The 19,844-nt window shown below is 51.9% G+C and overlaps 8 protein-coding genes across 8 annotated transcripts; 5 read left to right on the top strand and 3 right to left on the bottom strand.

Annotated features, from left to right (window-relative positions):
* Positions 1 to 116: 116 nt before the first annotated feature.
* Positions 117 to 2,179, top strand: CONPUDRAFT_45418 (protein PTM1; the record flags this gene model as incomplete). Its single annotated transcript, XM_007764328.1, has 11 exons — positions 117 to 273; positions 329 to 438; positions 506 to 866; positions 916 to 1,055; positions 1,103 to 1,195; positions 1,252 to 1,306; positions 1,358 to 1,420; positions 1,472 to 1,615; positions 1,674 to 1,802; positions 1,855 to 2,001; positions 2,055 to 2,179. The coding sequence occupies 11 exons, from the start codon at positions 117 to 119 to the stop codon at positions 2,177 to 2,179; spliced, it is 1,524 nt and encodes a 507-aa protein (XP_007762518.1).
* Positions 2,180 to 2,778: 599 nt separating this feature from the next.
* On the bottom strand, positions 2,779 to 4,353 carry CONPUDRAFT_134360 (uncharacterized protein). The gene is made up of 6 exons (XM_007765758.1): positions 4,300 to 4,353; positions 3,991 to 4,226; positions 3,629 to 3,918; positions 3,502 to 3,529; positions 3,309 to 3,430; positions 2,779 to 3,230 (listed from the first exon to the last, which is right to left on the bottom strand). Exons 2-6 carry the CDS (start codon positions 4,065 to 4,067, stop codon positions 2,878 to 2,880), a joined length of 870 nt encoding a protein of 289 aa, XP_007763948.1. The 5' UTR covers positions 4,068 to 4,226; positions 4,300 to 4,353; the 3' UTR covers positions 2,779 to 2,877.
* Positions 4,354 to 4,886: 533 nt separating this feature from the next.
* Positions 4,887 to 8,247, top strand: CONPUDRAFT_79223 (glycosyltransferase family 8 protein). The gene is made up of 3 exons (XM_007764637.1): positions 4,887 to 5,264; positions 5,445 to 5,793; positions 5,850 to 8,247. The coding sequence occupies exons 1-3, from the start codon at positions 5,012 to 5,014 to the stop codon at positions 8,029 to 8,031; spliced, it is 2,784 nt and encodes a 927-aa protein (XP_007762827.1). The 5' UTR covers positions 4,887 to 5,011; the 3' UTR covers positions 8,032 to 8,247.
* Positions 8,248 to 8,709: 462 nt separating this feature from the next.
* Positions 8,710 to 9,506, top strand: CONPUDRAFT_134358 (uncharacterized protein). The gene is made up of 2 exons (XM_007765469.1): positions 8,710 to 8,942; positions 8,998 to 9,506. The coding sequence occupies exons 1-2, from the start codon at positions 8,757 to 8,759 to the stop codon at positions 9,406 to 9,408; spliced, it is 597 nt and encodes a 198-aa protein (XP_007763659.1). The 5' UTR covers positions 8,710 to 8,756; the 3' UTR covers positions 9,409 to 9,506.
* Positions 9,507 to 10,543: 1,037 nt separating this feature from the next.
* Positions 10,544 to 11,447, top strand: CONPUDRAFT_86963 (beta-flanking protein; the record flags this gene model as incomplete). The annotated part of the gene is made up of 6 exons (XM_007765412.1): positions 10,544 to 10,546; positions 10,606 to 10,654; positions 10,706 to 10,798; positions 10,851 to 10,945; positions 10,997 to 11,116; positions 11,175 to 11,447. The coding sequence occupies 6 exons, from the start codon at positions 10,544 to 10,546 to the stop codon at positions 11,445 to 11,447; spliced, it is 633 nt and encodes a 210-aa protein (XP_007763602.1).
* Positions 11,448 to 11,852: 405 nt separating this feature from the next.
* Positions 11,853 to 14,531, bottom strand: CONPUDRAFT_161658 (uncharacterized protein). Its single transcript, XM_007765468.1, has 4 exons — positions 13,984 to 14,531; positions 13,822 to 13,935; positions 13,595 to 13,774; positions 11,853 to 13,545 (listed from the first exon to the last, which is right to left on the bottom strand). The coding sequence occupies exons 1-4, from the start codon at positions 14,476 to 14,478 to the stop codon at positions 12,622 to 12,624; spliced, it is 1,713 nt and encodes a 570-aa protein (XP_007763658.1). The 5' UTR covers positions 14,479 to 14,531; the 3' UTR covers positions 11,853 to 12,621.
* Positions 14,532 to 14,734: 203 nt separating this feature from the next.
* CONPUDRAFT_69369 (uncharacterized protein) lies at positions 14,735 to 16,820 on the top strand (the record flags this gene model as incomplete). The annotated part of the gene is made up of 3 exons (XM_007764514.1): positions 14,735 to 15,798; positions 15,847 to 16,334; positions 16,387 to 16,820. 3 exons carry the CDS (start codon positions 14,735 to 14,737, stop codon positions 16,818 to 16,820), a joined length of 1,986 nt encoding a protein of 661 aa, XP_007762704.1.
* A 287-nt stretch (positions 16,821 to 17,107) lies between these two features.
* Positions 17,108 to 19,691, bottom strand: CONPUDRAFT_161656 (mitochondrial intermediate peptidase; the record flags this gene model as incomplete). Its single annotated transcript, XM_007765467.1, has 4 exons — positions 17,108 to 17,842; positions 17,891 to 18,550; positions 18,609 to 19,125; positions 19,179 to 19,691. The coding sequence occupies 4 exons, from the start codon at positions 19,689 to 19,691 to the stop codon at positions 17,214 to 17,216; spliced, it is 2,319 nt and encodes a 772-aa protein (XP_007763657.1). The 3' UTR covers positions 17,108 to 17,213.
* Positions 19,692 to 19,844: the final 153 nt, after the last annotated feature.

Genomic DNA, 19,844 nt, shown 5'->3' with positions numbered 1-19,844 from the left:
CGCGGCTGTCATATCTGTGACGGAGGGTGACTTGTGATTTGTGATGCGCAGCGATCGTGACGGAGGTATCTGACGAAGGTGTCGGACAACAAAGCTAAACAAACGTCTTCGCCTGGATGCAATATTTCGGAGCTGGACGCGCAGTCCTCCTGCTGGGCTGGCTGAGCTGGGCCATCCACCTTGCAGCCGCCTACAAAGTACCATTCACAGACTCAGACTACTCGCGTCAGGCATGCTCGGGAATGTGGGGAGGCGATTCTGCCTTCATAAATGGTACGCGTTACTTGACCTGTCAGAACTCATGGAAGGTGTTCACTCGCCGTCCAAGTCACCTTCGATAGCGCCTCGTCCCAAGGACAGGTTTCTATGGTTATATACGAGTGGAAAGATGTTGATTATCTTGGGAAAGTCACCTCCGAGACCGATGACTCCCTTCCCGTGAGTCTTGCGCGCTCAGACAGGAGCTAATTCTAAGTGTCCCCTCCTCTGTGTTTATGCGCAGCAGAGGACGTACGTGTGCACAACGGATGCGCTCAAAGCCGGTTTCTGCGATGTATCCCAACTCGGCACCTTCATTCTTGACCTTCCTCCCGATAAGCCCGCCAACGAGACCAGCTTCTGGTTGGCACGGTTATCTCTAACTCAAGTCGGAGAGAGTGATTCAAGTGAGAGTTTAGAAAGCACAGGTGGGCTCTGGGATAATCCAGAGGGAAACCCCATAGTTCCTCCTGAAGACTATACCTCTCCCTGGCGGTCACGCAGCGTCGCCCCGGTTGTAGTCCACCCTCGTCAATCACAAAGCGGTGCACTTTCCTACAAAGATCCCATCCAATACGAGGTCAGGTACACAGGCTATTATTGCGTTGGTAAGTTACTATTCTCCCCTGAGGCTGTCCTTGCCTGACTGCCTCCTAGCCATCGTTCCTGTCACAGTCTTGAATGGTGCCCGCCAAGCATCGACCGACGTTCCTTACCATCCAACGTATAATGGTGTCATCCTTTTCCAGAATACTTTCAGTGGCGAACTTGCCGCTGCAGATTACCCCAAAGTTAATGTGAGTACTATGTTCTTGCCTTTGCTGCTGCTAGAGCTGCTTTCCAGTTCTACTTCGTCATGTTTCTGGCATACGTTGCGTTCGGCTCGTTGTGGGCCTGGCAGTGTTACAAGCATGTCACGGAACTGCTCCCAATTCAGGTGAGTACACAGTTACCTGATCGAAAGGCATGGGCTGGAGAAGTATACACATCTAGCATTACTTGTCTGGTCTGGTGGGATTCCTTGTTGTCGAGATGATTGCGAGCTGGGGTAGGTTTGAATCTTTGAGCGTCTGATCGACATTAACTAAACCCCACGAAGTTTACTATCGATATCTCAACGCACATGGTCGAAACACGGCTGCGACTGTGTTCCTCTTTGTAGGTGAGAACTTCATGGCTTGTTTCATGTGAATGGAGACTCATATATACCCAGTATCCATACTCGATGCGGGACGTAATGCACTTTCATTCTTCATGCTTCTTGTCGTAGCTCTGGGATTGAGTGTTGTCAGAGAAGATTTGGGGCGTACGATGCTGCGATGCCAGATTTTGGCTGGCGCTCATTTTATCTTCGGAGGTGCACTACTTCGTTGTGTACGCTTCATTTAATGCTAACAGTCATGTGTCATTCCCAGTGCTGTACGGAGTAGGAATCGTGGAGCTGGAGCTGGAGTCAACATCAGCCTTGATTCTGCTTATGTTCATTATTCCATTGGCCTTTACACTGAGCGGGTTTTTCATGTGGATATTATACGCCCTGAATGGTGAGCATAGTTCCTCTCCTAACCTTCATATCCTAACTAATCGTGCTCCCAGGAACAATGACCAACCTCGCAGCTCGCAAACAGCGCTATAAGCTGACAATGTTCAAGCGCCTCTATCATATCTTGCTAGCAACTGTCATAATCATTGCCGTCTTCTTCGTCATATCTACCTTGTCATTCTCCGATCGCTACGCTGAAGGTATGTTGTCGTGCCCTACCTGCAAATCTTGCTAATGAATATCTGGTCGGCAGACTACGCGGCTAAGTCCTGGCGCACCAGGTGGTGGCTTTTGGATGGCTACCTTGCAATCCTCTACTTTGTAGCCTTCTGGGCAATTGCTTACCTCTGGAGGCCAACGGAAACCAACCGCAGATAAGTTTCACTTCTTCTTAGGTTGAACCCAGAACTCAATATTCCGTATGATATATACGCTTGCTATGTCTGAGGAACTTGCACAAGAAGACGAAGATGCGGAAGACTATGACTTAGAGTCACTGAGCCATCGTGGACGCGATGATGACGAAATCACTCTCGTCAATAATAGAAGGGAGCCAGAAGTCGCCGATGATAACGTCGTATTTGAGATTGGTGATGAGGAAGATGATGATCTGGCAACATCTAACAAGAAGCGCCGTAGCGGGAGAGGTGACGATGAGGAAGGCCATGAAGACGAACGTGCAGGGCTCATGCGAGACGAGTGAGTTTCGGTCACTGTTTTGGGACTTTTCAGCTTCGTTTGTATTGAGTATCCTTTATCGTTCTCTTAATTTCCTACGTAGAGTACAATTATGACGGGACATACGGAAAACTTGTCTTCAGGTAGAGTGGCGCTATCGCCATGTGTGATTGCAAACCTCGCTGTTGGAGAGCTGCAGTTTACATTGAGTGTGATAAATGAGTACTAAACGAGTAATCAAGGAGCTACTGCCAGCGAGCTAAGAAATTACAAAACGCAATAAATTCATGTACAGATCCAAAGCTCTCAAACCAGATAATGATAGTATAGTATGGGATGAAAGGCGACAAGAAATCCGCGAAACTAGCGCACCCATCCTTGAAGGTCGCTCCCTCCATTCACCGCCACCTCTCGCCCCCGTGGACGTTCACCTTGTCGTTGATATTCTCTGGAATATCGTCCTGGTATGGCTCGAGCGAGTCCAGAAACTCGGACAATTCTCGCGCGATAATGTCGTGCATCTTGCTTGTGGGATGTATGCGATCAAACCATATCGAACCGACGCGGGACTCATCTTCACGGTCGAAGCCGTGCGCCGGCGGGTCGTCTAGAACACGGGTAAACGTGTCCCACGAAGAAAAGATCATGGCGCTGATATCGGCGCGGTCGCCCGCGAGGCCCATGACATGATCCTCGAGAACATCGTTCCAGCGCTCATAGTTGGATGCGCGGGACTCCGAGCGGGACGTCGCTGGCGGCGGAGGGATCCCGTCAGCGCAGAAACGCCGCGAGGGCGGAGATAGATCTGGGATGATGAGAAGAGACGTACTGGCTGGGGCGCGATGCATGGGAGGGACGTCGATGAAGAGGAAGTTGCGCGCACCGGCGGCATACAAGTCTTCTTGGTACTCAAACAGTCGCGTCATTGGCTCCTCGTAGTCGCCGCCCCAGCTAGTAGTAGGGAGGAAAGGAGATAACATTGAGGTGTGATCTCCGTGGCATTGGGAGAGGAGGATACTTACGCACAGTCGTTGATCCCAATCCAAGTTACTGATCGTCATACATTTTGAATGAAGAAAGGGAGCAAGAACCATTAGTTCCAGAAAGGGAGAAAACAAAACCCTGGATGAAATATAGGGCTGCACTCACTGAAGAGTGTATCCTCGCTTGTCCATGGCGCCCAGTCTGGATGAGCGCCGACATCGGGGAGGAACCACTGTTGCACCTGGCGCCTGACGCCAAACACGCGATCGCCGCCCAGGGCATAATCGTAAATAAGCTTTGGGCCTCGAGACTCATAGATCTTTGTAAGATAGCCGACCCAGTTGGGCTCCTCGGGTTCGTTGGATGTGAGCCCTGGAAACGGTACACCAAGTGGATTTTCCGGGGTCGGATGGGGAGAGCGGGGACTGTAACCAACTTCACAATATGATGCACCGCTGTAAGGTGGAACGTTTGAACAAAGGGTCGATATGATAGGAGCGGAGAAACAAAGCGAGAATAAAACGCACAAGATTACGATGTGCTTGATCTTGTCGAATCCAGGCCAGCGACAACCAATCTGATACGCTGTCGATTCATGGGGCATGTCGTACTTGTAACTTGAAGTATTTAATCGGCGCGAGGAAGTCGATGAGGGCCTGGAGGCTGGCAGGTGCCACGTCCCGGTGTCTGACGATCTGACCTGTCGGAGTCCACTTCTAGGTCCACTTGCAGATTGCAGATATAGACTCGGATCTACCGGAGTCTAGGGTGCGGAGATGTTAGACTTTTACCAGGGTGAGGAAGAGAGAAGTGGATGAATGGGTTGCCAGTCTTACAGGCAAGGTTTGAATATCTCAATTGCTGAAAACACGAGGAAATCTGGACAAAGACTGCCACGGCCCACGGTAGGAGACTTTCCCCTGACAAGCTTTAAATGAAATCCGACCTTACTACTTTTGGTATAAAGCCCCTGTCTTCTCTTGGAAGCTTGGGAGCGCCGACCTCAGGCTCATCTCATGTAAAGGCTGCTGTGGGAGAAGCACAACGAGCAGGAGGTAGAACGGACACGAAGATGAGTGTTGTATTACAGATTAATGGCGGACTGCTGTGGATTTGATGACGCTTGCGACACTGTGTATTGCGTTGGCTGCCGCATCCCCTTGAGGACAGGGCGGAGTCAGTAGGATAATGTTAAGTTTTGAGCGCTTGAGCGCTGGAGATGGGAGGTTGAAATTCAAAGATCTATTTGATCAATGACGCGGGCGAACTAGAGAGGGTTAATTAGCTGCTATTAGCTGGTAACTAAGTTTTTGTGCATGTCTAATGTTTTTTGTCCGACGTGCTCCCTGGACAGCTCCCGCCTCCTTATAGGCATCGGGCCTAGTCTTACTTTTCGCTCTATCTAAATTCTCTTCTTTTTCTTCGCTTTCTCTCTCTAGATCTCTCTCTTCTTGTCTATTTGCCTAACTTAACTCCCAGAGATCGTGAACACACATCGCCTGGGCGTGCGTGTCAAAGTCTTGTCGTCGGCCCGTCGTCGGCATTCTCATGTCAACTACTCCTTTCGCTTTTGTCACTCTCCTCTCCTCCGATTCCTATCTCCCAGGCGCACTCGCCCTTGCTGGTGCCCTCAAGGATGTACACGCCGATAACGGCCCCATAGATTTCCACATTATCTGCCTCGTCACTCCGGAGACACTAGATGTGTCGACCATTAAGCTCCTCAGGAAGACGTTCGACATTGCAGTAGGGGTCGAGGTTATCAGCCAGCAGAGGGATGACGGGGCGCTCAACTTGCTAGGTGAGCATTCTCTTTGATTGAATGATGACTCCCATGTTTCGGCCGGCCATTCTTAGCAAGCGTTTCCATCGCGTTATTTGAACAAGCTTAAGACGCGTTTGGTCATTGCTTTCCTACTCCGTTAGCTTCATTAAGCTACCTCCTGCTCTCTGTGCTGGAGACTAATCCTGTCGACTTCAGGTCGCCCAGATCTCGACTCTGTTCTCACAAAGCTACATGTTTTCCGCCTTACCCAGTACTCCAAGATTATCTTCCTCGATGCGGACGTCCTTCCTGTTCGACCCCTCTCCCACCTTTTCCACCTTGAACATGAATTTTCTGCCGTCCCTGACGTCGGCTGGCCTGACATATTTAACTCGGGTGTCATGGTCCTCACTCCAGGCGAGGACAAGTTTGATCAGCTGCGCCAGCTTCTTAAAACCACCGGAAGCTGGGACGGTGCTGACCAGGGGCTGCTGAACGAGTGGAGGGGCGACGACTGGCACAGACTCAGTTTCACCTACAACACTACCCCCACGGCTGCGTACACGTCAGTTGTTTCCCCTATTTCGTCCATGTGTGGCCTGCTGAATTCCCACTGAACAGGTATGCTCCTGCATATGCCCGCTTTGGAAAACAGATATCTGCCATTCACTTTATTGGGCCAAATAAGCCGTGGAACTCTATCCCTTATCGCGCTCCTGGGTCAGCTGCTATCCAAGGGAGCTCAGGAGAGACTGCGCCACCCCCGAGCCTGCAAGCATATGATTATGGCTCTCTGGTTGACAGGTGGTACGCTGTGTATGATAAACATTATCGCTCGCAAAGCCATGTTCCAGACACCGAGGTGGATGTTCGTAGGTACGTGTCTGCCTGGGATGAACAGAGCGGTGCCGGAGCAGAGTTTCTCTCTTCGGTCAACATACCTGTCAGTGGGGGGCTTAGCTTGGAAGAGCTGCGACGCATGGCTATCCATGGTATGGGCTCGGCGAATGTTCACGTCAACTACCGCGGCGGGGGCGAAGGCGAATACATTACTCTTCCTCTCGAAGGACGGATAGATCTGATGAGACCAGTGCCATTCTCTGCTCATGAATGGGATTCGAATGATGACTTGGGTATCACTCCGAAGGCTGGCCCGCACACCCCTCCGTCGAAGACTGGCGGGCTTTACAACTCGCCTTTCCGAACAGAGACGCTTCCCACTCCTGACCCCCGCGACGTGCCTTCGGCACCTCAACCTCAGTCGTTGTCCCTCCCTTCGTCTCCATTTGGTGTCATGACTCCGAGTTCTGCCAAAGACATTCCCGGTGGACCACAGAAGTCGCTTTTTGGAAAACACCTTCGACCAAACTCGCCTCCTCTTCTAGCGTGGAACCCTGCAGTGGAATCTCCTCCTAAAAGCTCTCCGCTTCCATCGGCGTTTCCTGCGGAGACCTACTTCCCGAATGCCTGGGATGATTCCCCGACCAACGAGGGTCAGCAGCAAGGTTCTCGCGCTTCACGTTCGCAAAAGAACAAGCCTACCGCCGCCCCACTGAAACCGCATGAGTTGTTTAACCCACCTCCTCCGTCGGAAATCCCGGAACTGCTCCTGCGTCAAGGACACTACAAGAACCTTGTCGGTTCTGTACATGATTCTGTTACTACTGCTAACGGTCCTGACCCGACAAAGATCAAGCGTGTCTTTCCTTGGGAAGAGCGCCCTCGATACATGCCTACTCGAGTTTTCCCTGGTGAGGAAGGGCCACCCTCGGGTTCTGGTTTCGTGCGTCCACCTCTAGGAGCAACCGCTGTCACCCCCGAGAAGTCCAACAGATCAGAAGAGCCACCCTCGCCTCTAGTCGGTTTCCAGGTAACGACACAGTACGGTAATGCATGGGACAGTGTCGCAAGCATTCAGAAGTATGCATCGCGGCTTGCCCGACCATCACCCCTTGCACCTGCTGTGGATCCATCTCAGGGCGATCATCGAGAATGGGAGGAACACTCCGAAGCAAGCAGCCGCGACGGCGACGTTGAAGACGAAGGCGACTCCGAAGAGGAGGGCAAGACGGTGAGGCAGCATTCACGCACTTCAAGCTCGATGGAACGCAAACAGTATCGCTCAATTGGGATTCAGACTGACAGAACAAAGCATGTAAGCACGGGCGTGCAGGCGAAGGAGCCGGCGGCATTTGGAAAGACGGACTCGAAGCACTCGAAGAAGAAAACGAGAAGGCCGAGCTTAAATTCGCGGCGACAATGGATGCCACCTGCCGCAAGCCAGCCTGCTGGGCTTCCTGCTATCAAAGCTGAGGAAGCGTATGCATCTCCTGAAGGATCTGGACTTGTTTCACCAGGGATGTTTCCTTCGACTCGGCTTCAGACCGTGGTGTTTCCTCCGTCGGAGAGTCCAACTGGTATACACACTCCTACGGTGTACGACTCCCCACCTGGAAGTCGGACGCCATCTGGTCAGGCAGGCCCAGCATCCGGGGTCATCGCGACGTCTCAGGCGTCAGCTACGTTGTCGGCTCCGCCTCGACTCCAGGTCAACACTGCTGGGCATCCATCTAGTGTTAGCGAAACCTCAGGAACATCGCCCAATTCATCGCTGCTCGATGTTGGAGGCATTAGCTCCCAGACGGAGACGACGACGCCTTCGCCTACGCGGCAGAGGAAGCCGAGCCGAGTGTTCGACCCCGCTCGAGGCGTGGACGTGTTCAAGCGCGGATCAGAAGAGGTGTTGGCGAGGTTTCTGAAGATGGGCTCATGGGGCGAGCAATCTCATCAGCATGGGCAGTGATTACAACAAAGTATTCTTTTCTTGTTTGCATGACGTTTCCTTACTCTGATCCACCTCCACCATGCTCGTCTTCTTATCGATCATCTATATGTGATACCCATGCATAATCATAGACTTTATCTACCTTTCTTTTCAGTTTTCTGTTGTATTTCCTACTATATTCCTCCCTGGTACTCGGACTACGTATTAGACTTGTCAAACGCGCCAGTGTTTCTCCCTACATTTACAGCCATTCGGAGCTGCTGTACAATTGTATCCGACACCTAATTCTAAGAAAGGCAAATGTGTCGTCATAGCTCGTACGGATCAGCCCCTATTACGCGTTTCCGCGCTTTTCCCTTTCCTGTTCCTTGGTGTCTCCACGAAAACCATGACGTCGGTGGGCTGCGCTATGCTCGGAGGAGTATAAATTACGGCCAAGCCGCTCTTGGTAGCACTATCTCATTCCACCCCCTACAACACTCTGAACATGTCCAACAACATTAAGCAAGGAAGCGTCTTTAACGTCGAGGAGCCTACCGGCGTTGAGTATGTCCTCCTGACCACGTCGTTGATCCAGTTCAGGGTTACTGACGTATTATACTACTTACAGGCAAGTTGCTCACCAGACCACCGTCGCTGAGGCACGCATAGACGCGACTAGCCCCAAGGCTGCACGTCAAATTGATGCCAACGCGGAGCAGACTCATGGCGTAGCTGAGCAGGCCGCGCAGGCTGCACAAGGCATGGGCCCTGACTTCACCGGTGGCAGTGGGCGCGGTCCCTTAAACTCGCTCGCCAATGATATGTCGCAGAAGACAGACGTCGCCGCTCAGCAAGGCCAGAAGGACGTTGAGCACGCCAGGGCTGCTGGTGCTACTTATGTCGACCAGGCCAAGGCGGCAGCTGGTGGTGTCTACAACTCTGCTCAGGTGTGTTTCTTCACTACGTCATGTCATCGAATTTCACGCAATATGTATGCCACAGAACTTCGTTCAAAGCGGACAGCCTAAAGGCACTAACACCGGTGCCACCTCTTCGTCAGGTGGCAGCGACACCTTCGCCGCTCTGCAGGCCACCGCCGCCTCCGCGCTCGGCACGACCCAGCAATACCTCGCCTCCGCACAGGCCGTCGTCCAGCCGCACGTCGAGACCGCGCGCCAGACGATCGCACCACATGTCGCGACCGCGCAGGCAACCGCTCAACCATACCTCGACCGCGCAAAGGAGACCGCTCAGGGCTACCTCGGCATGGGTGGCGCTGGAGGCGCCGAGCCTGAGGGCCGACCCACCACAAGCCAGCCGCTTGAGGGCACCACGCCTGGCGACGCGGTCCCAATGACAACGACCGTCGAGGGTGTTGATCCGAGAGCAAAGCCTCCTACCACTGTAGCATAAAAGGACAGAACCAAACGGACAGACGATTGCGGAGTATTCGCTATATTGACCAATCCTCACTGTTTGTATAATGTTGCGAATAATGTACTTAGACGGACGAAATATATAGTTAGTTCTTCATTTTCCGTGGTGTATGGTTGAGTATCAGATAGATTTTACCCTATATTTGCCCCTGGTACGCCCATTCCTTGCCGTCTACCAGCTCTTGCAGCACCAACCATCGTCAGTAATAACATAGCTTTCCTAGAAGATCAAGAGCTTGGCGCTCTCAGTGTCATTACGGGTACGAGGGTTCGAAACACGTGTTCTACCAGCGACTTCCAGACTATATCCTTTGCAATATACATGGAGGGTTCAAGTATGAGTCCTCGTAATTGGTCACTGTTGGCCCTTTGTCATCTTCACAGGCCAATGAGTCAGAGTGGAAGAAAGCGAAGGAGCTGGATCAGCGTAGAACGCGAGGACCCAGCATATCAGGCGACGAGGCATCTTCAACGTCAACAGTGGTCCTACTAAGGCGTCATACTTGTAGCCGATAATATTGAGAGGACCAGTGGAGCAAAGGCAAGGTGGAGAGCCAAAAGAACTCGTCGGGGATGCCGCCGCACTGTTGTTGCTAGCGTACAAATATGAAACCAATGCAGATAGACAGACTCATCGATCAGCTGAAGAGACTATAGGAGGCTAGTACATGCTGGTGAGTGGACTCGATCAAGGATGGAGAGTATAGGGTGGGCCGAGTAACAGTCTGTGTCGGAACCTTGTATTGGTTGGAAAGACGACTTGGAGGGATAGGACGGGAAAAACGGTGCATCTGCCGTGATTGTTGACATTCGAGAGCGTCTAGCGCCCTGTGACGCGTGAAAACGCGTCCTGATAGTCGTAGAGAGCCTCAACACTCGATGATGAACCGGCCGGGCAGTTGCAGGAACCGACATGAAGAAGACGGAAGCGCGTTCTTACCCCAATTCAAATCGGGGAAAGCACCGCACATGTGCACTTTCCTTAAAAAGCTAATCATGACGTCGGAGATGAATAGATCCACAAATCCAGTGCTCTAGAGTGCTCTCTGGAAGCTCTTTAAGATTCAGAGGTCAGTTCCTGGACCACCCCATCCTTAATCGCAACCATCACCATGGTCAGTCCGTCTTTCACCTGCTTCCAAGCGCTCTGATATTGATTCTTCCTCTTGCCCAGGATACCTTCGTAAATCTCGCAGAGCAGGGCTTTAAAGCCTACACATCCTGTAAGCTTCTGTCAGATCATCTAATCTTGCTTGCCCTCATCTGTCCATAAGCTCAAGGGAACGCTCACCAGACCGGCGGACAACAGTTCAACTCTCCCGACAACCGCCCTCCTCAGCAATACTCTTCCGAGCACGCTCCTCAGAGTACATACTATGCCGTTTACTCTTGTCATATTGAACGCTTAATCACCACCAGTCAACGATGATGAGGTTGTCTCTCATGCCTCCAACAATTCCGGTCAGGACAGTGGCCTCTTTTCTCAGGCCATGAACCACATCCGGTCGAACCCTGTGAAACCTTTATTGTTTTCTCAATGAGTATCTACTGAACTACGCGATCAGCAACAACACCAAGAACCCATTGACGAGGAGCAAGTTCAGCGTGCCCACCAGCAGGCCTATAGCGGCGGAAGCGCTGGTGGCATGAACGCCTCATCTATGGGAGGTGCCGCTGCTCTCCAGGTCCGTAGTCAAGACACCAAAAATCCCACACCCAAATTTAACCATCTTATCTGCGCAGGCTCTGAAGCAGTTCACCGGCGGCGGCGGAGGAGGCGGAGGATCTCAGCAGGAGCTCATTAGCTTCGCTATGCAAGAGGCCAGCCAGCTCTTCGACTCCTCGGGCGGAGCTAGTTCCGGAAACAAGCAGGACGCAGTCAACGGCGCCGCCATGACCGTCATGAAACTTCTCGTCCAGTCTAAAATGAGTAGCATGATAGGCGGCGGCAACAGCGGAGGCCTCGGTGGGATGGGTTCCATGATGAGCCTCGTAAGCCGTTATCATACCATGTGATCCTGTGAAGCTCACGTACTGCGTGTTCCATCCAGGCCTCCAAGTTCTTGTAAGGCATGGTTGGGTCCGACAGCTGAAGTCCAAACGGTCTCTCGTAGTATTGATTTCATTCCCACAAGGATATGGTCATCTATTAGTCAGATTTAAATGTGATCTTACCTAATTTCTTCCTGGATACTGAGGTTCGAAAACTTCTTCTGCTGGGTCCGCCCTGTGAGGTCATAGTGGGTCGTGTTGTCGTGTTCTTGCGTTATGGGCAGATGGCATATTCACGGAGCGAAGCTTGAGGAAAGTCGAAACTTCGGAACAGTCTAAAATTTCAGTGAGAGTCGGCCCAACGTGGTCCGAGAGCGGGCAAAGTGCCCAAGAGATCAATTGATGCGAATGCAAACGTGAGGGTGGATGCGAATGTGGATGTGAATGTAGATGCAGATGCTGGTGTTAACATAAATACGAACGTGAGGGCGGATGCGGATGCGATGCTAGAGATACAGTCAATGCAATGAGGGTAACAGGGTATAATATGCAAAAGGGTGCAGAAACAACACGGAGAAGAAACGAATTAGTGAGGAAGTACAGTTAGTCCACAAGAATAAAGACAACATAAAAAGCCCACGTCGACAGATAATAAAACAATAAGACAGCAGCGATGAGCACAAGGAGTAGATGATAAACGGAGAGCCAAGCGCATTGGTCAAATAAAGACCGAGGGCGGTGGATGGGGAACATCTAGAGAGGGCAAACAAGATTCACAGCAGGTTGCTGTATTCTTGAGACGCGCGATCTAAGCAGGAGACAATTGCCCCACGAAGTGCCGATAAGTGGTACACCCTAAGCCTGAGGCAATGAATCTACGGAGATGTCGGAGCCCAAAGGGACATGACGACTACAGCCGAATGGACGCATGTGCCAGCCTCGACTGTGCAGAGGCGAACAAGTCAGTGCCAAACGGGTGCGCTGGGTCAAGCCGTGTCGCGACACAGAACCGCGCTGAACAGGCATGTTGACCTCGAGCCGAGCATGCGTAAACCAGCGTCATTGAGAAGGAGCAAACGCCAAACAAACCGGTTCGGCGCGTGCATATACTTGGATAGGCGACATGCAATAGCAGAGCCCTATGGAAGGCTCGTGGGCCAAGCCTATATTTTGCAAACGACTTGACGTAACCCAGTCGTTAGATCGGACCAGTGAGAAGGGGCTCGGGCATGCCGAATGGGAAATCAAAGAATGAATCGTGGTTAAAATTAGCTTTCGCAAGTATCGCATCGAACTCCTTCTGCAGCTCGGTGTTGACGGAGGAGCCGTCGAGAAGCGAGGGGATGTCAAAGAAATTATCCATATGAAGTGGCATCTCAAGCTGTGGAAGCAACGGTGAAAAAGTGTGGGCGGGATGGGTCGGCGTCGTCGGAAGGGGTATATCTTCGTTCGAGATCTCGGAACCAAAACTTCCTTCAGAAACAAGTCGGGAGGACCCAGAACTGCACGAGGGGGTCCGAGATCGACGTGGATATGGAGAACCAACAGGTGTAGTAGTGCGAGAAAGGGAAGCGTTTCTAGGGGTACGCTTTGGCGGCGGAGCTATTTTTCTACGCAACACACTTGGAGAACCAGGGCACTCGCCTTGAGGTACGAGTGTGACTGGCCGCGACTGAGGGCTCGGAGTCTCAAATACGCGCTGACCTTGAGCAGGTGCCGGTACGGTTGGTAGTGAAAGGAAACGCTGACGGTGTGTGGAACGCGTCGAGTTGCATATCAGTGCAGGATGTGGCGCACGAGGAGGAATGACAGTGATTGCGGCAACTGCAGCAGACCCATCTGGCTGCTGTGATCTTCGGCGTGGTTCCCCCGACACATCCATGACTGACATTTGTAAGAACCTCTCGGTAAGCTCATCGATAGATACTACGCGAGAATTGCGATTACTCAAGACCTGGGAAGTATGACGAAACCACTGTGGTGAAGTGAACAAGGCAGACCCATCTTTGCTAGGAAAGGGGTTATATGAGCACTGTGGTGGATAGCTTGAAGGAAATGCGTGGGATGGAGCAGGGACATCAAAAACATGAGGGCCGCCCGTGACAGTAGAATAGTAGAGATCCTGTTGAATCGCAATTGGCACTTGCAAAATGAGCGAACTAACTACCTACCTGAATAAGTTTTTCTCCATCAGCAGTGCCGGAATTAGGTGATTGCGGGCGTAGATGATCAGGTTTTATGAGATGCGGCATACGAGCTACCAGTGTATCCAAAGGCACAGCGGGCACGTCACCAGATTTGCGCTCGATGAGTCTCCCTTCCTTCTTGGCACGGTTCCGGTGGTTTTGAAACTGGCGACACATGAACTTGAGATTGAAAAGCGTTGTTGATCACTCACCCATACAGTAATTTGACGGTGCGTCATCCCTGATTTCTTAGCTAGCATGGCTCTGTCAGCGGAGGATGGAAAGGGATTTCGTTCGAAGTAATGCTCAAGCAGTGGTATATATTCCTAGTGAGTATGTAAGTTTCGGTTTATCTAACAAGTCAGAGTACTTACGTGGTTAAACGGATGTACCTTTCCCCGCTGCCCTGGCATCGAACGAGAGTTGAAAGCTGCTATCCTTTCGGCGTATTTATGGTAAGCCCTTAGCCCTTCTTTGCGAATTGAAGCAAGCCACTTGAGGTAGGTTTGAGCAAAATATGACAAAATATGCTCAGCTGCTTGGGATGAAGAAGTTCGACTGTATAGCTTCCAAACGGTCTCCAGGTTAACTTGGAGACGGCTGCGAAGCTCAAGAGCGCGTTTGAAGTAGGCATGGTCCATCTTTGAGGCTAGCTGATCTGGAGCTCCAGCTTGAACTAAATGAGGCCTTAGAGGTGGAGGGTCGGGAAGCTTGATGGGCATTGGAGGTGGATTCAGCACTTCATGAGATGACTCTTTGACAACGTTTGCGGTGAGATCCATGATAGAGTGAACGGAGCGAAGCACGCGCTTCATGACGCTCTGAGCGTCCCGACGCTCAGAGAGAGAAACCTCTGTACGGGTACCCATGTCAGTTGAGGCGTCTGACGCTTGAAGCTTGAAGAGTGACTGGTGACTAGGTTAGGGATGCATGGATGAAGCTGGTTCCCACTGCTTGCATCCAGTGCTTGCGCCCTTGCGGTTGCCAATTGAAACCCCGCCATTTCAATCGCCGCATTGTTGACATTACAAACACTCCAGTATATCCCTAGTAACTCCAGTACTACCGTAACAGCTACCAGTCCTGCGCGTGCCACTGGCCGTCTTCATCGTCTTTCAGGATACTATGGAGGAAGATATTCGACGGCGCCTCCTAAGTGCAGAAGAACAGCTCCTGTCCGCGCTTAGTGCTGACCATCACAACTTGGCCTCGTACGAGCAAGTATGGTCTTCGCTGGGAAACGATCTCGCGTCTGCTATCGCCTCGAATGCAGTTGATTCTGATGTCCTTCATCTTGCCCACACCGTCGCCTCGCACATATTTGATCTGAGCATCTACATCCAGGAACTCCAGCATTCCGAAGAGGACACAGTGCAGCGAATCCGATGTGACCAGGAGAGCATTATGGAAGATTTCTGTCACCTCTCCATCTCTTCTCCGGAGCCGCCATCCATTGCCTCGTCTCAATTAACCGGTCCGTCACGTCCATCTGCCTTGGAGCATGAAAGTACATTTCCATTTATTGCACCGGCCCTGGACTGGCTTCTCTGTAACCTCCATAACCCTTACCCCTCTCCTGAGACCAGGAGGACCATCGCATATACATCTAGCTCCCCGCTGGACTCCGTCAATGACTGGTTTAAAAACGTTCGCAAGCGCATAGGTTGGACGGCGATCCTCCAGAATCACTTTAAGGGCTATAAGCGTGATGCTCTCGTCGCGGCCCACCGCGTTTTGGTCGATGATGATGGTGACACTTCCTCTAACGCACCAGTGCCCCCGAATATTGCTTTTGACTTTGTACAAATGAAGGTCGCCGCTGAAAGCCTCTACGAAACAAAGAATCCTAACAGCGGGCTTGCCGGCCAGCTCGACAATGTAGTAGAGGGTTTGAGGGGTCGGGGAAACTGGGGCGGTGAAACTAGCGGAAAACGGAAACGGAAAGCTGAACGAGAGTCGGAGCCAAGGAAAAGGAGGTGGCCAGCTTCAAAGCGTTACCCGACACCCTATTCTTCTACGAGTTCTTCTCCGGTACCGGCATTGGAGCATCTCCTGACAGATACGGACGATGAAGAAGTTGACTCGCTACCTTCCCCCGGCCAAACTATCGTCAGCCGCCACGTGTCGATATCGTCAGATTACTCAGAGCCCACTTCTCCGCTCAATAGTCTTCGTGCAAAGAAGCGCAGGTAAGGTATTTGGAGATTATCTACCAGCTCAAGCTAACACCCTCATAGGCTGGATGATGGCGAGGTTACACCTCGGGTACAGAGCAAAGTGCTCGAGCACATAGCTATGTCTCCTGCGTCTTCAGAATGCTCCGTTATCAGCAGGAGTCCTTCAATGCAACCTTCTCAGCCCCCCTCGCGGAAAAGATGCCTATCTGATGTATATCATACTCGGCAGACCTCTAGTGCTCGTGCCGACGAATGTCCTGTTACACATCGATTTCGACATTCCCAGAGCAAACAGCTGTTTTCTGATGCAGACACCGAAGAGAAGCCCTCGAAGCGTGTACGGCCTAATGACATCGTTTCTCGCCCACAGGTTACCTTAAAATCCCCTCCCTTGTCGACCGCTTTGGACGCGAACTATGACTGGTTTAGCACACCTACGGCGGTTTGCACCACGGATCTTCAGGATGTCTCAGGGCCAGTCGATGTCCGATTATTCGATTATACCACAGTATCTGCAGTCGACCCTAGTTCCTTTGATATTTTCGAATGTGAGTCACACGGGTTAGATCTGTTGTGAGGATCGCCTAATTTCACTTGCAGCCTCATTATCATTCACTGACGGATGTGTCACCAATCTGGACTTGACTGCCATATCATCGGATGTTCAAAGCCCTTACGGCTCGCAAGCATTCCCCGTTCCCCAGGACTTCCTCGATTATTTTCCCAACGCTTCTGAAGGTTGTTCATCTGCTAACGAGCCAACCGCAACTTCGAGCTCTGGTCGGATACTCCTTCAGGCAGAAACTCAATTATCCGCCTTAGAGTCTTCAGGTTATAAAGGCCCCCCCAATCCTGGGTCCTCCCTCTCTTTAAATGTCCTTGGATCTCAGGGGACATTTTCCCAAATGGTTTCGGAAATTGGGTTCTCCGGTCTGTACGAAGTTTACGACGCGGAGAAAGAAGCAAAACTTCGTCGCCTCTACGAACATACTGTCGAGATGGACCGGCTTCGACTAGAACTTGGTTTAGCTTGATCAACCCTTCTGCACGCATTCTCGTGGCTAGCAGGAGTCAAATCACTGCCGCCCCTGTTTCAATCAACTGACGTAATCCACCTCTCCACTGTTCATCACATTCTCCTATATCACTAGTATCATTATTATTATTGTATTTATCCCTATCTCACTTGACACTGCATCCATACCCCATCTCTGTACACATACCTTATCTCGCATCCATTCCACCGCATGTTTTGCATCATTACACATACCTGCATGATTCACCCGGATTGTTTTTTTATTGGTCATACTGTTGTCTCATTATTTTGTATCGCTATCACTTTGTTATCTGGATCTTATAATATTATAGCATCTAATCTGCTGGGCTCTCTATCTAGGAACAGGGAACATCAAGCAAGAAGAAATCGATTAATGACGTTCAGGCATCACGTCGTCGCTCGCCAATCGCCACTCTCCCACTTCGCGCATGGCAGCAGCATCGCCCGTCTCCAACTCCGGTGCATTCAACAAAGTGCTGAGCATCAACCAAGGATCCTTCCCTCCACCGAAGCTGAGTACATCACGTTTATACTTCTCCCCTGTCTCGCGGTTCAGAGGATCCTGTACGAAAACTCTCCGCCAGACCTGAGATGCGATCGTCCGGTCGAAAAGGTACGAGTAGTATGTCGCGCCATACCCGAAGAGGTGTCCAAATTGCGTCTGGAACGAGGTTCCGGCAACGTGCGGTATCAACCCACGCGAATTCTGCAAGTTGGCGAGGACAGAGGTCGAGTCGAACTTCGGGTCGAGAACGGCGGTGGAGTGGTAGTTCTGGTCAAGGATGGAAAGGAGGACGTTGGTGTGGTCGTCGATGTGGTGGCACGGGTCTTCGTGGTGGTTGGCAGTCTGGTTGGCGATCGAGGACCCGTCGGTTTCGAAGAGGGATAGTACGCGGGGCGAGGTAAGGAAGTGTTCCATAAGGATGGAAGGCAGCTCGACGAAGTCGGTGGCACAGCGCGTCCCGGCGACGTTGTGGTATTCCGTTCTGCCGATCATGGCTGGAGGCAGTTGAGCTCCTGATCGTGCTTTTCAAGGGATGAACTCACAGTGCATGGCATGACCCATTTCGTGGTAGAATGTCATGATGTCTGGCCAGTCGATAGTGGTGGCACCGCGAGCCGCTGTTGGAGGCGAGAAGTCACACAAAAGCACGACGAGCGGGAGCTGATATTCTCCTTCCCGGCCACGGATTCGATGCCTCTTGGCAGCCTCAAAGTCTCGAGACAAGCGAAGAAAGTTGTCAGCACCATCAAAGGTAAGGTCCCCACTTTCATCGTCATCATCTGTCCGCCGGGAGCAGCGAACGGTGTAATGTGCAGCACCTGGCGCTTTACCTGGTCGGGCGAAGAGGTCGGCGTAGATCCATCCAATGACACCGTGATCTTCGTCGACAACTTCGAGTTTGTGGACGTCAGAATGCCACACCTCTCCTGGTTCTACCTTGACATGTCGTAGAGATATGCCATACATGTGTTTAAACAGCCGTGATAATGCCATGATCGTTCGGCCGAGTGTTAGAGGTGGAAGGGCAACAGGAGGCAATCGTGGTTCTGGTGGGCAGTAGAAGTCCCTATCCCAAGCCTGTATGATAGGTAGTGTTGAAGCGTTCAAATGAGCCTGCTTCCGCACGCTCAGCGCATGCAGTGCACGCCTCGCGGACACGCCTGTGCGCTCTAGCGAGGTGTCCAAGAACTGCTTCACATTCTCTACCAAATAATACAACATTAACTTGCACCTTGCGTACCATCGCACACGACTGCTCACCCGGTGACTTTGCCATCTTATCGCTCAGTGCCATCCCCGAGTAGCTATCCCTACCGACCAGCTGAGCAAGCTCTGCCCTCAAACGCAACAAAGTCTCCAGCCGAGCAACCTGTTCCGGTGTGCTGGTGTGGCTTGCGATGTATACCTTCTTCCGAGGCTCCTCTGAGGGTGCAGAACGCATTATCATATGCGCTTGGTGCGAGCCAGGGTAAACAAGGAGCTCCCTCTGAGTGAAGAGAGCTTGTCGCCGAAGCCTAGAACCCATCCCTTTGTCCTTGAGATCAGCAATTTCGGACGCCATAATGGACGCTGGCGGACGCGGAGAAGAGGAGTCATTGACAAAGTCTCGGCCAACAGAGAGAATGTTGGACGAGAGAGACACGAAGCGTTCCTTCTTGTCGGGCGAAAGGGCAATGGCAGACTTCTCAAAGTCTCGCCAGAAGATGAGAGCAGTCTCGCGAGCTTCTGGGCTGAGCGCTGCGGAGAGCTCTGGATTGTAAAGAACATCACGTAGCACCTTTTTTCAGGCAGTTGATTGCCTGTTTCACAAAATCTAATGACATTACGCACCTCGTAAAGACCAACATGCGTGTTAAGAACATTCATGAACTCGCACAGCTTCTCGTAACTCGTGTTCGCGCTCTCGACCCACTCCGCGTCCGGGTGTGCATTTCTGACGAGCTCAGCGAGGTCGATGACACCGCAAAGTGCATCGCTCAGTCTGTCCAAGTTCTTGACGACCTTTCCTAGCTCATGTCGGTTGTCCCGGGCGCGTATTATGCGTTCTGTCAGCAGCTGTGCTCGGACGAGGGTGGAGTCGGCGAGGGCGGTGAAGGACGCGGGAGTCGTCAGTTGCGAGTGTTGGAAGATTCCAGTCGAGGAGGGTCCGGCGAAGGCAGACCTGCCTTGGGGCTGGTCAAAAAGCGCGACGAGTTCTAGGTCATCGGTAGACGCAGGTATCGTTGGCGCGACAGTGGCGAGTCGCCGTGAGGGAGTCTTGATCCTTGGTGAAGTGCATTGGCGGAGTCGGCTGATGCGACGTGCAGGCTGCAGCAGAGCACGGCTGGCAGACCTGGCAAGCATAGAGCAATATGTCGTATAACTCAGACCGAAGCCCCCGCCTAATAAGCCAGCTCGCTCAATCAGGCAATCATCCGCGGTCTTCGGCTTTAGGAGAATGCCCCTGACTCCGTTCGCTTTTCGCAGCGCTCCCTCATAGTCGGTCGCTGCGATACG

The sequence above is a fragment of the Coniophora puteana genome, assembly GCF_000271625.1.
Source record: "Coniophora puteana RWD-64-598 SS2 unplaced genomic scaffold CONPUscaffold_1, whole genome shotgun sequence".
Classification (NCBI taxonomy): Eukaryota; Fungi; Basidiomycota; class Agaricomycetes; order Boletales; family Coniophoraceae; genus Coniophora; species Coniophora puteana.
The sequence above is the reverse complement of the archived record's forward strand: the minus strand, read 5'-3'. Positions and strand labels throughout refer to the sequence as shown.

Bases quoted from the DNA above. Each gene is read 5' to 3' on its own strand.
- CONPUDRAFT_79223 (XM_007764637.1), top strand. From the start codon at position 5,012: ATGTCAACTACTCCTTTCGCTTTTGTCACTCTCCTCTCCTCCGATTCC. The intron at 5,265-5,444 runs GTGAGCATTCTC...TGTCGACTTCAG, and splicing joins CGGGGCGCTCAACTTGCTAG to GTCGCCCAGATCTCGACTCT. The intron at 5,794-5,849 runs GTCAGTTGTTTC...CCCACTGAACAG, and splicing joins ACCCCCACGGCTGCGTACAC to GTATGCTCCTGCATATGCCC.
- CONPUDRAFT_134358 (XM_007765469.1), top strand. From the start codon at position 8,757: ATGGGCCCTGACTTCACCGGTGGCAGTGGGCGCGGTCCCTTAAACTCG. The intron at 8,943-8,997 runs GTGTGTTTCTTC...TGTATGCCACAG, and splicing joins GTGTCTACAACTCTGCTCAG to AACTTCGTTCAAAGCGGACA.
- CONPUDRAFT_134360 (XM_007765758.1), bottom strand. From the start codon at position 4,067: ATGCCCCATGAATCGACAGCGTATCAGATTGGTTGTCGCTGGCCTGGA. The intron at 3,530-3,628 runs GTGAGTGCAGCC...TATGACGATCAG, and splicing joins AAGCGAGGATACACTCTTCA to TAACTTGGATTGGGATCAAC. The intron at 3,431-3,501 runs GTAAGTATCCTC...CCCTACTACTAG, and splicing joins ATTGGGATCAACGACTGTGC to CTGGGGCGGCGACTACGAGG.
- CONPUDRAFT_161658 (XM_007765468.1), bottom strand. From the start codon at position 14,478: ATGGGTACCCGTACAGAGGTTTCTCTCTCTGAGCGTCGGGACGCTCAG. The intron at 13,936-13,983 runs GTAAGTACTCTG...CATACTCACTAG, and splicing joins AGGTACATCCGTTTAACCAC to GAATATATACCACTGCTTGA. The intron at 13,775-13,821 runs GTGAGTGATCAA...ATGTGTCGCCAG, and splicing joins ACCGTCAAATTACTGTATGG to TTTCAAAACCACCGGAACCG.